General features: G+C 38.8%; 1 protein-coding gene across 4 annotated transcripts in view; it reads left to right on the forward strand.

Annotated features, from left to right (window-relative positions):
* Window positions 1-13,701, forward strand: part of WDR19 (WD repeat domain 19) — a 92,396-nt gene that overhangs the window by 60,229 nt on the left and 18,466 nt on the right. For all 4 annotated transcript variants that reach the window (XM_058546897.1, XM_058546893.1, XM_058546895.1 and 1 more), the window contains 5 exons: window positions 379-491; window positions 1,988-2,056; window positions 9,549-9,626; window positions 10,942-11,038; window positions 12,599-12,723. In XM_058546897.1, the coding sequence (XP_058402880.1) occupies window positions 379-491; window positions 1,988-2,056; window positions 9,549-9,626; window positions 10,942-11,038; window positions 12,599-12,723 (482 nt within the window). The remainder of the gene's footprint in view (window positions 1-378; window positions 492-1,987; window positions 2,057-9,548; window positions 9,627-10,941; window positions 11,039-12,598; window positions 12,724-13,701) is intronic.

Here is a 13,701-nt window from a genome sequence, read left to right on the forward strand (position 1 = left end):
TGCTTCTGATTGTTTTGAAACTCTAGGCAAATCATGGTTGAGATTATAGTCATAGTTGTTCCTGTTGTTTTAGGAAATGTGATTGAGACTCGTAAAGAATGATAAAGTCACTAAGAGTAATGTCAAACCATAACCTAGAGTCTCACAGAGCCTCATAATTTCCTCTCCTGATTCTTGTTTAGAGTGAAAAGAAGAGGGAGTTGATATGTGGGGTAATTATGATGAAAACAGGTACTGATAATAACATTGATATTTGCCATTAAAAGTTTTTAATCCCCTATTTTTAGATCACCTGTTTTTAAGATCTTGTTTACCTTTTATTGCTAACCTAAAAATAAGTTTTAGTAAGATGTTTTACTCAATGAACTTCTGTTGTAGGTTCTGAAGACACTACTAATGAAGACTATCAAAGCATTGCCTTATATTTTGAAGGAGAAAAAAGACATTTTCAAGCTGGAAAATTCTTCTTGCTGTGTGGCCAATATTCACGAGTTAGTATTTGCCAAGAAAACACACATTGGACTCCACTGGAATGATTATAGGAAATATTTAAAAATATCTCATGCTCCCAGACACCCAGATTTGAAATCTCAAAGTCAACTTTAAAATCTTCCCCTCTCTTCCACACCCAATCACATTCTTCCTTCATAATATCTCTCACATCTATCTCTTTTTATTGTAACTTCCATCAACTTAATCCAAACCCGGGTCACCTCACTTAGATTATTGCAGTATTTTCCTACTTTTCCTGTTTTTACTTTCTCTCCCTATAACTCATTCTTCATTTTGTTCCCCAGATGGTACCCACTTTCCGTGCTAAAGAGCCCTGAAAGCAGAGGTTACATGTTCAAGCAAGGGACATAACTAAGTGAAGCTGTGGGGTAAAGCTGTGCGTTCACTGTGTGACAGGGTGGTGACTGCTGGATAGCACCTGTTTTCTTTGAAGGGAACAGCTGCTGCTTACCTCCAGAAAATTGCCATTCAGGAGTTTGGGCCCAGTAGTGCCAGATCATATGATTTTTCATGAGAAACAGAAGGCTGAGTCTCTCTATTTTAAAATATGGGCCCAGGTATTTGTATAATACCTCACTGGCCAAAGAAACGTGTCTACGTGTGAATCAGCCTTCAAGCCACCAATCTGCTGTTTCTAGCCTCTTAGATACTAAGTCCAAACTCCTTTGCTGGCACTCAAGAGAATTTCCACAATTTGACCAACCAGCCTGAACTTCCCAATGTGGCATCTAGCGATTTCCATTGAAGAATCCTATGCTTCCACTAGCCTTTTCCCATCAGTGTCCTCCATCTAGATTCTTCTCTGCCCTCTCCCCCACCTACCTGTTCATCTTCAAGTCCTTTTTCTTCTGTGATACCTTCGGGATTATCCCCATGATTAATCATCTTTTCTTCCTCAGAGCACCTATAGAACCAATTGGCTATACTGCCCATTTGTCTTTTAAACTTTTATAACCTTAAATTTCTTCATAGGTGTGGTGCTATGGTGTTCAGGAATTAGATAATTATGACTTAAAATAATTGATTCCTTCTATTAACGTCACATCACACAGATCTCCCCAATTAGATTGTACATAATACAAAAGGGGGGGGCCGTATCATGTCCTTCCTGGTAGTCTCCAAGGCATCTAGCACAGTCGCATACGTATTGTAGCAGGTTGTCAGTAAATATTTATTGAGTGAATAAATGAATGAAAATAATTAAATCTTCCTACTTAAAGAGGGCACATTTTTTCACTTTCATTTAATCAGAAATCAGAACTAGATTCTTCAGAGGGTTAACTGGATCCTTCCACTTTTTAAATTACACTCAGCCTTTTAAAGTATATATTTTAAGACCTAGCATCATGAAAGCTCCTGGTTGAGATGAAGGTACTGTCACAAACTGTAATTACTTTGCGTATGTGAAAGCTTTGTTTTTCCCAACGTAAAAGCAGTCTGAAAATTTTTAATTGCTATACAATTCTCATTTCAGGCACTTAAACACTTCCTGAAATGTCCAAGCTCAGAAGATAATGCAGCGATAGAAATGGCAATTGAAACTGTAAGTAAATTCTGTAATGAAGCTTTTGAGAATGCCAGTATTTTTTAAAACTTTTTGAAGAAATTTCCAAACATATACAAAAGTAGACCAAAGAGTAAAACAAACTCCCATGTACCCATCATCTCACTTCAACAGCTATCAACACACGGCCAGTCTTATTTTATTCATACCCCCACCCTCTTTCCGTGTATTATTTTAAAACAAATCACAGACATCATATCATTTCATTTGTGGATACAAAATTCTATCTCTAAAAGATAAGAACTTTTGGATTTTCTTTTAGTTGTAACTTGAAAACAGTAGAGTGCACAAATCCGAAGTATACAACTCAATTAATTTATGTACACCTGTGTAACCCCCACCCAGATCAAGATATAGAGGATTTCCAGCTCCCCAGAAGGCTCATTCATGTTACCTTCCAGTCAGTGCCCCTCACCAAGGGTAACCACAATTCTAACTTCTATCCTTATTGATTGGTTTTACCTGTTTATGACTTTCATTTTAATGGAATTATACGTTATGTACTCTTTTGTGTCCAGTTTCTTTCAGTCAATGTTAAGTCTACAAATGCTTCTGTGTTATTGCATGTAGCAATAGTTGGTTCTTATTCATTGCTGCGTAGTATTCCACTATATGACTATACCACTATTTATTTACCCGTTATTCTGTAAATGGACATTTGGGTTGTCTCCAGTTTGGGTTTATTATGAATAAAGTTGCCATAAAGCTGTTCATGTCTTTTGGTGGACATAAGCACTCAGTTTTGGTTTTTTTTGTGTGAGGAAGATCAGCCCTGAGCTAACATCCGATGCCAATCCTCCTCTTTTTTTTTTCGCTGAGGAAGATTGGCCCTGAGCTAACATCCGTGCCCATCCTCCTCTACTTTATATGGGACGCCGCCACAGTATGGCTTGACAAGCAGTGCGTCGGTGCATGCCCGGGATCTGAATCTGTGAACCCTGGGCCGCCGCAGCAGAGCACACTCACTTAACCGCTTGCACCACCAGGCCGGCCACCATAAGCACTCAGTTTTATTGGGTATATCTCCAAGAGTAGAATTATTAGGTCATAGGGTATACATATTTTTAGCAATAGTAGGTACTTCCAAACATTTTTTTCAAAGTAGTTGTACCAATTTGCTCTCTACCAGCAATGTAACAGAATTTAGCTGCTCCTCATCTTACCAATACTTAACAGTCTATTTCATTATGACTATTCTGATAGATGTGTAGTGGTTTCTTATTATAGTTTTAATTCATTTTTCTAAAGACAATTGATATTGAGCACCTTATCATATGTTTATTGGCCATTTGAATATCCTGTTTTGTGAAGTGCTGTTCAAATCTTTTTTCTAATGTTTAATTGTATCATCTCATCTTATTCTTACTGATTTGTAGGACTTTATTATATATTCTGGATACAAGTCTTTTCATCAGATAGATGTATTATGAAAATCTCTCAAGCTGTGGCTTGTCTTTTTATTCTTTAGTGGTATCTTGATGAAAAGAATTCTTAAGTTTTAATAAAGTCCACCTTATGAGTCTTTTCTTTTATGGTTAGTGCTTTTTAGTCCTATTTAAGAAATCTTTGCCTCTCCCATGGTCATGAAGATATTTCTCTTATGTTTTCTTCCAGAGATTTGATTGTTTTAGCTCTCTTATTTAGGCCTACGCCCATCTTGAATTAACTTTTGTGTATAGTGTGAGGTAGGAGTCAAGAATCTCTCTTTTCCATATGGATATCCAGTTGACCCAGCACCATTTATCAAAAGACTATCCTTTCCCACTGAATTACCGTGGAGCATTTGTCATAGATGAAATGACCATATATGTGTGAGTCTGGTTTTGGATTCTTTATTCTCTTCCATTGACTTGTCTATCCTGTACCAATACCACACTATCTTAATTACTATATTATATGTATTATATATTATAATCTACTTTCTGTCTCTATGGATTTGCATATTCTAGACATTTCATTTAAATGGAACCATACAACATGTGACTTTTTGTGTCTGGCTTCTTTCATTTAGCATAATACTTTCAAAATTCATCCATATTGTAGCATGTATCAGTACTTTATTCCTTTTTATGGCTGAATAATATTCCTATGTATGACTATATACATTGTATTTATCCATTCATCAGTTGACAGACATTGGGTTGTTTCCACTTTAGGGCTATTGTGAATAATACTGCTGTTAACATTTGGGTACAGATTTTTGTGTGGACATGTGTTTTCATTTCTCTTGAGTATATACCTAGGAGTAGAATTGCTGGGCTATACATTAACTCTATGTTTAACATTTTGAGGAATTGCCCAACTATTTCCCAAAGCAGCTACACCATTTTACATTCCCAACAGCAATATATTTGGGGGTTCCAGTTTCTCCAACAATAATTTCTTGATATTGTCAAACATCTAGTTAGAGTTCAAATTTCCTTAACTGTTGCAGAAATGCTTTTTCACAGCTGGTTAATTCACATCCTATCCAAACAAGGTCCTTAAAGTGGATTTAGTTTATGTGTGCCCTTAAGTCTCTTTTAATCTCTCTCTCTCCCTCCCTCCCTCCATCTCCTCTTCTCGTCTCCTTTTTCCTCTTTCTGCTCTCCCACTCCCCTCTTCCCTTACCCCTCTCTCCTGTTATTTCACCCCTTTGCCATTTATTTGTCAAGAAAACAAGTTGTTTGTACCGAGGAATTTCTGACATTTAAATTTAGCTGATTGCATCCTTGTGGTATAATTTAACTTGTTTCTCTACCTCCTGTATTTCCCACTAACTACTAATTAAATCTAGATACTTGATTAGACATAGGTTTGATATTTTTGGAAAAACTCATAGAATATGCCATGTACTTCCTGTTTCATCACACCAGTAGGCTCATGTCTTAGTCAGCTGAGGCTGCCATAACAAAATATTACAGACTGGGTAGCTTAAACAACAGAAATTTTTTTCTCACAGTTCTGGAGGCTGAGAAGTCTGAGATCAAGGAGCCAGCCAATTTGATTCCTGGTGAGGGCTCTCTTCTTGGCTTGCAGATGACCACCTTCTCGCTGTGTCTTCACGTGGCCTTTCCTCAGTGCTTGCAGACGAGAAGAGAGGGAGAGATCTCTCTCACTTCCTCTTTTCATAAAACCACCAATCCCACCATGAGGCCCCAACCTTATGACCTAATATAACCCTAATTTCCTCCCAAAGGCCCCATCTCTACATACCATCACATTGGGGGTTAGGGCTTCAACATAGGAATTTGAGGGGGACATAAACATTCAGTCCGTAACAGCCCATAATTTTTTATTGTCTCTCTTTTTATCATGTTAAGATTGATTATTGGGTGTAGGTGTAGTCAGCCTGATCCGTCCATTGTAAAGTTTCCAGTCAACCTTTCACCTAGTGATTTCAGCAGCCATTAATGTTTATTACCTAGATCTGTTATTTTATTAGCGGTTGCAAAATGGTGATATAGTAATTTTGTCATTCCTTTTGAATTCCATATCAGCTATTTGGTTACCCTGAAAAGGAAAAGTAGGGTAAATACTTGATTTTATTCCCCCTTTGTTTACTAGTTTTCAGAATAATGAATTGGTTCCCTGACATCCTCCAAAAGTGACTGGTGACATACTTTTGTTTTTAATATCATTAGAACTCATAGATTTTTAGCATATTTGATATATTTCAATCTATTGCAGTTGATATTATTTTTGATTCCCAAATTGTCCTTTTACATTGACTATTATTTCCTTTTAACACAATCCTATTAATCTTTGATAGCTTCCTTGCCCTCAGGTACACCAAGATATTACAGATTCCATTTCTTGCCCCAGTCCTGGACTCAGACATTTCTCTAAGGAGTTCCAGTTCCTTTTAGTAAGAAATGTTATTTGGAGACCATAATTTGGTTGCTAGGAATATTCACTGCTATGGAGTTGATCACTATTTTTAAGCCTTTTCAGTAAGAGTGTTGGCATTTTTATTGTGATATAAAAATAAGTATTAGTTTTCTAAAATTATCTGAATTTGAAGCTGCAGGGGAATTATTAAAGAGTGGAAATTATTCTCTGGCCATTCACAAAAGGCTATTATAAAAATAGTCTCTTATTCTCTGCTTTTCTCTACATAAGCACAACATTTGCTAAGACCTACTTCCTCCAGGAAGCCAGAATCAAGACTGCCAGCAGCTCCTGAAAGTGAATCTCCCACCTTTCCTACCAAAGATGGACTGGGACTCTAGTCCCAAATTCATAAATCCAGAAGGGGTCTGATTTGGTTAGTTCAGGTGTCCATTCCAGGATCAGTCAACTGGTGGCCACAGGATGAAATATCATGCCTGAGCAAATTAGGTCAAATTCCCACCCCTAGACAAAGCTTATGGGCATGGAGATGGAGTCCTCTAAGACGTGGAAGTCCCACTAGAACCGTATAGTTGAAATGGAGGTAGGAGCATTTCTCAGAAGAGTTGAAGGAATAAATCAAATCAGACAAAATTATAGAAGTCCCTTGCAGCCATCAAATTTCTCTCCTTTTACTGGTATTTTTTAATCCCACAGTATGTACCTCCAGTTGTGCTATGTATTTTGTTAAATTTTATTAAGGTCATATAAAACCAACATATTTGTATTTGTTAACCAGTACTGGGATTACTTCATTTAGACAAGTTCATTCTGAACTTCACCACTGGATGATTTTTCTAAAGTCTAGTTTTGAATCATTTTATTCTCTAGCTACAAAACCTTTAGTGGCTCCCCATTGCCTCACAATTTGTTCCCAAGCTATTCTTCATGGATCACAGAATCTTAGATATCCCTGGAGGTGATCCAGTCTAACCTCCATTTTACTAATGTGGAAACAGGTCCCAGAAGGTGATAGGACTAACCTAAAGACACCTAAATAGAAAGTAATAGAGCTAAGACTAATACCTAAGTCTTCTTTCCAACCAAATTGCCTATTAGACTCCTCTAGGTCAGTACTTTGGGCTACAACTAAACTGGCCACTTTTTCCTGAATAGGTCAGGGCTCCCCTTCCTTTGTTCCTTCACTCTCACCGTCCACTACCTCTAGAACACCCTCCCTCGTGCACCTCTGCCTTTCAAACTCCTACCCAAAATGCAAGACCCACTTCACACGCCACTTCCTAAGAAGCTTTTTCTGAACTGTCCTCTGGGTGAAATTTCACCCTCCTTAGAATCCCGTTAAGTACTCTGAACCTTCCTTACCGCTACAGTTGACCCCCTCCAGACTAATAGTTCCATGAGGTCAAGTATTCATCTCTTTATAGAGTGTTCAGCACATTGTGGACACTCAATAAATATTTGTTGAACTGAACACGTTGACCCCCAGCTCAGTGAAAGCACTATATAGGTGACATAAGTTTCCTTCCCAGTCCTCCATTCCTTTCTTTCCTTTCTACCTGGAGACTCCCTTCCCTGAAAAAAAATCACCTTTACTTGTGACTTGCATTTTCTCACAACCTGTGCATTTTCATATGCTGATTCTCAACCAGAAGGCATCCGCCTTAGTTATGTGAGAACATCTTTAAAATGTTCATACTCGACCCACCCCACCTCTATTCTCTACACATCACGGTTCTGAAATACCTTCTTGGTGTGTGTGTTGTGGGGAGGGAGGTAGTAATAGACCCCTAGTTGGAAATCATTACCTGGTGAGCCCCTGATACGGAAGGGCAAGATGAGGCTGTACAGTAGCCGTTAGCTGTGTTGGGGACCTTCCTTACCTCTTTGCCGTCAGCTTCTGCCTTCACCACTCCATAAACCTCTAAAACGTCCCCACTGACCTCTTACTTGCTAAAGACACAAGTCTCTTCTCAGCCTTCACCCTTCTCCATGTTGTGGCATCATTTTACACTATTATACTACATCTTTCTTGAAATTTTTACTCCCTTGGAACACCACTTCTTCTGGTTCTCCAATTACTTCTCACATGGCCCCTTCTCAGCCTTCTTCACTGGCCCTTCTACCCCTTAAATGTAAGTGTTCCTCAGCATTCTGTCTCCGCTCTTCTTTTAATTTTAATTCTGAGTGGCCACATCTGTTCCTACTGTAGGCTGCCCTTTCCATCTATCCTAACATTTCTGGGGTGCTCAACTCTCTGAAATTCAAGTTTAACTGGGAGTCCTTTATTTTTATTTGCTGTATCTGGCAACACTATCTGCCTAGCACCAGTCCGAGCCCTTTATATGTATTAACTTATTTAATCCTTACAATAATTCTGTGAGCTAGGTATTATTTTTATCCTCATTGAGGTCCCAAGAGTAACCTGCTCAAGATCACACAGGTGATCTTTTGACCTCCGGCAGGCTGACTCCAGAGCCCTTGCTTTAGCTGTTTCTCCGTACTGGCTGATTCACTCATAGCCATCCACAAAAGCCATCGAGATGAGCTCTGTCATTTCTTTTCCTTATAGTGGTGGCAAGAGCAGAGGCAACAGATTTGTAAAAGCTTAGCTTTCTGGCACTGACAACTGCCCAGGCAGTGATGTGTGTAGGAATTCTGCGGCCCGAAGAGCCTCTCCAACTCACAGGCTCACTATGATCTCTTTTATGCTCAAGTCTACTGATCTCATCCTTCCTCTGCTGCACAGACAACTTCCAGACTTCTCCTGTACTTTCCCCTGCGGTGTAACAAGCTGGGCTATTACTCTGTTGCTCTGTCCCTAATGACAGTTTCCTTCATTTTCCAGGGGCTTTTCTCACTATATCATTAATATGACAAGAGGGCAGTGCCACACTGTTCAGTGTTCGTGCTCTTTGGTTGAACTCCAATTGCGTTCTTGGCTCACCTCTTTTTTATTAGACACAAGACTCTTAAGCCTCCTAATCATGTCAGTAATTATTCCTACTAATTAAAACTAAAACATTTCCATCCTCCAATATGATACTTAAATTTTCCTGATCAACAGCACCCAACGCATCAGTGGTTTAACTCTGACCTTTATGGAGATGACTTTCAAATCTAGATCTCCAAGCCAAGGTCCTCTCCAGAACCCCATTCCACATTTCCAGCTGCCTGCCCTCTTCTGGGCTCCTGTGGCCTTACTTTTTTCTACTTCGGATTATACGTAGCCAAGTGCAAGTGTGTTTCCTAAAGGAGCAGATGGAGAAGAGGCACTCGGTAGTATACTGTTGTATAGGCCCAGTTCCTGTGCTCGATGTTATTCCCTAGATGTTATAGTCACTTACCTTAAGGAAGTTTTTATTGAAACGTCGAAGAAGTATATTCTCTCTGTGTAAAAAATATACAGTTTTTGATATAGCAACTTAGAACAGCTATAGCTTCTAAGGATAGATTTTTATTAATGGAGACTCTACAGATGAATGAAGAAAGACCCTGAGCTTATCATGTTCCCGGCACTTGACTATAGCTATTTTTACATATTTTTAAATTACATTTCCTTAGCAGAAGATTATTTGTCCTTTTTCCTCCCCTTTCTAGGTTTCAGATGCTGAATTTACTGTTTCTTTCTCTTCCTAAACAGGTTGGGCAGGCCAAAGATGAACTACTGACCAATCAACTGATAGGCCACCTTATGGGAGAGAATGATGGCATGCCTAAGGTACTAAAAATGTTTTCTTCACTTGGATTTTTAAGTATCTTAGTTATGATTTTACTTTATTCTGACCTGTTTTTACCTGTTATGGATTTTGCACCATAAACTCATAAAATTTTCTCTCTGAATGTGGCCTTAGGTCATCTAGACAGACCCTGCATTTTAGAGGATATTGTGTACATTCACTCTTTGAAATTGGCATTGCCACCTGTGAAATAGCCACGCCCCTCTAGATAACAATCCTCACCACCCACAATTTTTCTCAAACGTTATAGTTTTATTTATTTTAGGAACTATGAAAAGTGATTATTAGAACTATGAGTTAGCACTAATCCCTAAAAATCAGTGTATTTTGTTCATATTTCAAAAATTATGGGAATTAATAGAAATCATATTTAGCATAAAACTCACTATACAGTAGAAATAAATCATTAAGAACATATTTTCAAAATATGTGACTCTCTTGGAGTTCATGCAGCAATTGGTCTTCTCTCAGTCATAATGAGAACAGACTCCTTTGAGAACGCCCCCCGAGCTTTTTCTTCCCTTTTGCTTAAGTGTTTAAGGGAATCTGCTTGTGAAGGAACTCGAGTAACTGATTTGGAGAAAAGGCACTAGCATGTCTTAGCTGGAGAGGATTGCAGCGATCCTGATCCCCGAGACAAAGACCCCGAGACCCAGGGAGGCCGAGTTAATCTGCCAAAGGGCCCAGGCCTTAAACCACTCCAAACTACCTCACCTTATGTCCACTTATTCTAATAATCAGGAAACCAGCATCAAGTATGTGAAACTGTCTAGAGTTAAAGAGAAGAGGAATGGAAAATGGTCAAAGGCCAAAGAAAACTTTATAGGCCAGAGAAATTTATATAAGGGTAAAAATTTTTGAAATTTTGCGAAGTTGGTTCATTGTATAAGAATACATTTCAATTTCAAGCACATATGAGAGAACTCTATGGAGGAGGGTTAGGAATACAGACTCTGAAACCTGATCGCTGTTGTTCAAATCCTGGCTCTGGAGAGGTCCTACTGTGTTTCAGTTTCTCATCAATGAAATTAGTATATAATCGTGCCTGCCTCCCAGGGAGGGTATGGGGATTTACATTAGTTAATATTTCTCAAGTACTTAGACTATTACCTGGCATATATTAAACTGTGAATAAATACTTGATAAATTAATTCTTTATTCATTGGGTTTTTTAAAACACTGTCAATCCTCAGTTACTGGAAAGTGAATGTGATTCTAACTGAAATGCAAAATTTTAGGTGTTTCTCCCCTTAGCTAATGAAGAAAGTGATGTTTCTCTAATGGTTTGTCTGTCAGGATGCCAAGTACCTGTTCCGTTTGTACATGGCCCTGAAGCGATACCGAGAAGCAGCCCGGACTGCCATTATAATTGCCAGAGAAGAGCAGTGTGCAGGTCGGTCCCTAATATGCATGTTTTTCTCCCCAGACAAGAAGTAGACTCAAGCTCCCTAACCCTTCTCTGCCCACGGAAGAGTAGCTATTTCTCATCTAGGCTTGCTTTTAACCCAGACTGGGGGCATGACCCTTTCTAGGTTTCAGAGAAGTGAAATAATTTACCATCACAGGGGGATGGAGATTAGCTCCCCTCAGGCCTTCTCTTGGTAGGTGCTGCTTCCTCTACCCCTTCCCAGCCTTGCAGTTTCTGTCTCCTGGACGATGCCTTCTCCACCTCCCCAGCCCACAGCCCTCCCTGCACTCTCACAACACTTTCTTTCCAGTCCACGTATTTGGCCTTAACAATGGAAAAGATATTAGAAGATGGAAGATGATGTGGTATTACTATTGGCCTAGTTCTTTATAATATGCAGGAACTAGATATAGAATCTCCAGAATGGTTCTGTTCACTTATCTGCTCTGTAAATATTTATTGAATAAGTCATAGCATTAGTCTGATACCTTCATTAATTTTTGCAAGCTGATTCTTTTAAATGTTCATAAATATGGAACACAGTTTTAGAAAATATGGAATTAAATAAGTCATTCTTTATTCAGCTTATGTTTATCTGTGTCTGTCAGATACATGCTAGGAGCTCAGGATTCAGAGACCTTAGCCACAGTTCTACCCTCAAGGATTCATGATTTGATGGAAAGAAAGTAAATTCAGAGTTGTTATACAGGGTGATAAGTGCCAGAAAAGAAAGAGAAATACATTAAAAGGGCGCCAGGAAAGGGGATCCGCCTCATCCCGAGGGTTAGGGGTTGGGGAAGTTGGAGGATGGAGATGAGAGGAGACAATGAAAGCTTCAGCTGAGTGTTGAAAGGATGAGATAGCAGGAGATGAAGGAGAAAGAGGTGTGCAGGGGAGAGTAACAGCGTGTGAGGAGGAGCGAGGGCGCTGAGGCATTCACCATGACTTGAGTCGGGGGCGGGGGGTGGCAGGCAAAGATAAGGTTGGACAGGTAGGCAGAGGCGGATCCTGAAGGACTCAAGTGCTCTGCTCAGGAATTCGCACTTGATCCCTAAGGCCTGGGGAGGGTTTTATCATAGGAGTGTGACCTTGAGGTTTTGGGGTGTGGGGTGAGGCTTGAGATTTTTACAAGAACACTCTGACATCAGAATGGAGGCAGATGAAGCTCAGAAGGAATACTGATTAGTACACTACTGCAGAGAGAGATGATGAGAAGCATTGGCAGTGGGCCTGGAGAGAGGCTGAATTTGGGAGCCTTAAGAAGGTAGACTCAGACCTCGATGACCCATTGGACTTTGGGGCCAGGTGGATGCCCCGAGGAAGAGTGAGACGTCTAGGATGATGCCCCCATTTTCTTCCTGAGGGACTGGCTGGATGTTAGTACCATAAATTATAATAGGAATAACAACTAAGTTACTTTTTGTAAGAAATTATTAAGATATTGCTAATAACATGATTAACAAAAGCCATTTGTAAAATGAAGGCCATAGAAGGTCCTCAGAATTCATCCTTTGCAATAATGTCATTTTACTACCTTTTTCCAAGGAAACTATCGGAATGCACATGACGTTCTCTTCAGTATGTATGCAGAGCTTAAATCCCAGAAGATCAAAATTCCTGCTGAGATGGCCACGAACCTCATGATTCTGCACAGTTATATACTAGTGAAGGTGAGGCTCTTGGAGTGACTTGGGACATACCTGCCAGGTGTGTTTGTCACCCATAGGGATCTCCTCTGGGCACCTACCTCTCCATTGGATTAGAGCGATTTCCTAGATCTCTATATTGTTAAGTGAAAAAAGCAAGATACAGAATAGTTATACAATATGCTGCCTTTTGTGTACAAAAAGGCAAAAATAAGAATTAATAGATGTTCACTGCAAATAAGATTAGAAATACACTAAAAAAAAAACTAGCAAAAGTAGTTTCCTAAAGGGAATAGGCCTGGGGCAGTGGAGGCATGGCACCAAACCGCAATCAGGGTGGAAGGGAATGAGTGGGAGAGTAGGTTTCTCTGTGTATATCTTTTATGTTGTTTTGATTTTGAAGCATATAAATGTATTACCTGGTCAAAAAAAAGATATACTTAAAACATTTTTTTAAGTATATTTATTATTTTTTATTGCGGTAACATTGGTTTATAACATTGTATAAATTTCAGGTGTACATCATTATACTTCTATTTCTGCATAGATTACCAAAACATTTTTGTTTAACCAGAGCTTACTAGTTTATTAATTCTAAGATAGTGGATTTTATACAGTTCCACCATTTTTTAATACTATTTAGTTTTCCTCTGAATGTAAAAATAATACATATTCACTGAGAAAATTTAAACAATATAAAAAAGTACAATGAAAAAAATAATTCATCCTTTAAGTCCATCACCGCGATATAACACTTGTGTAACACTGTGTGTATCCTCTATACTACTATAAATGCGTGGGCCTACCCTTTTTTTTTTTTTACCACATTAGGATTATATTTATGTCCAGCTGTCTATTCTGATTTTTTATCAGTAATTTTCAGTAAAAACAAAATAGAGGATGCAGATCTCAAATACTTATATGTACAATTTACATAAATGTCATATGATGTATATATATGTATGTATGTTTATGTATACACACATATCTTTGTAAAGATAC

This window comes from Diceros bicornis, chromosome 8 (assembly GCF_020826845.1).
Source record: "Diceros bicornis minor isolate mBicDic1 chromosome 8, mDicBic1.mat.cur, whole genome shotgun sequence".
NCBI lineage: Eukaryota > Metazoa > Chordata > Mammalia > Perissodactyla > Rhinocerotidae > Diceros > Diceros bicornis.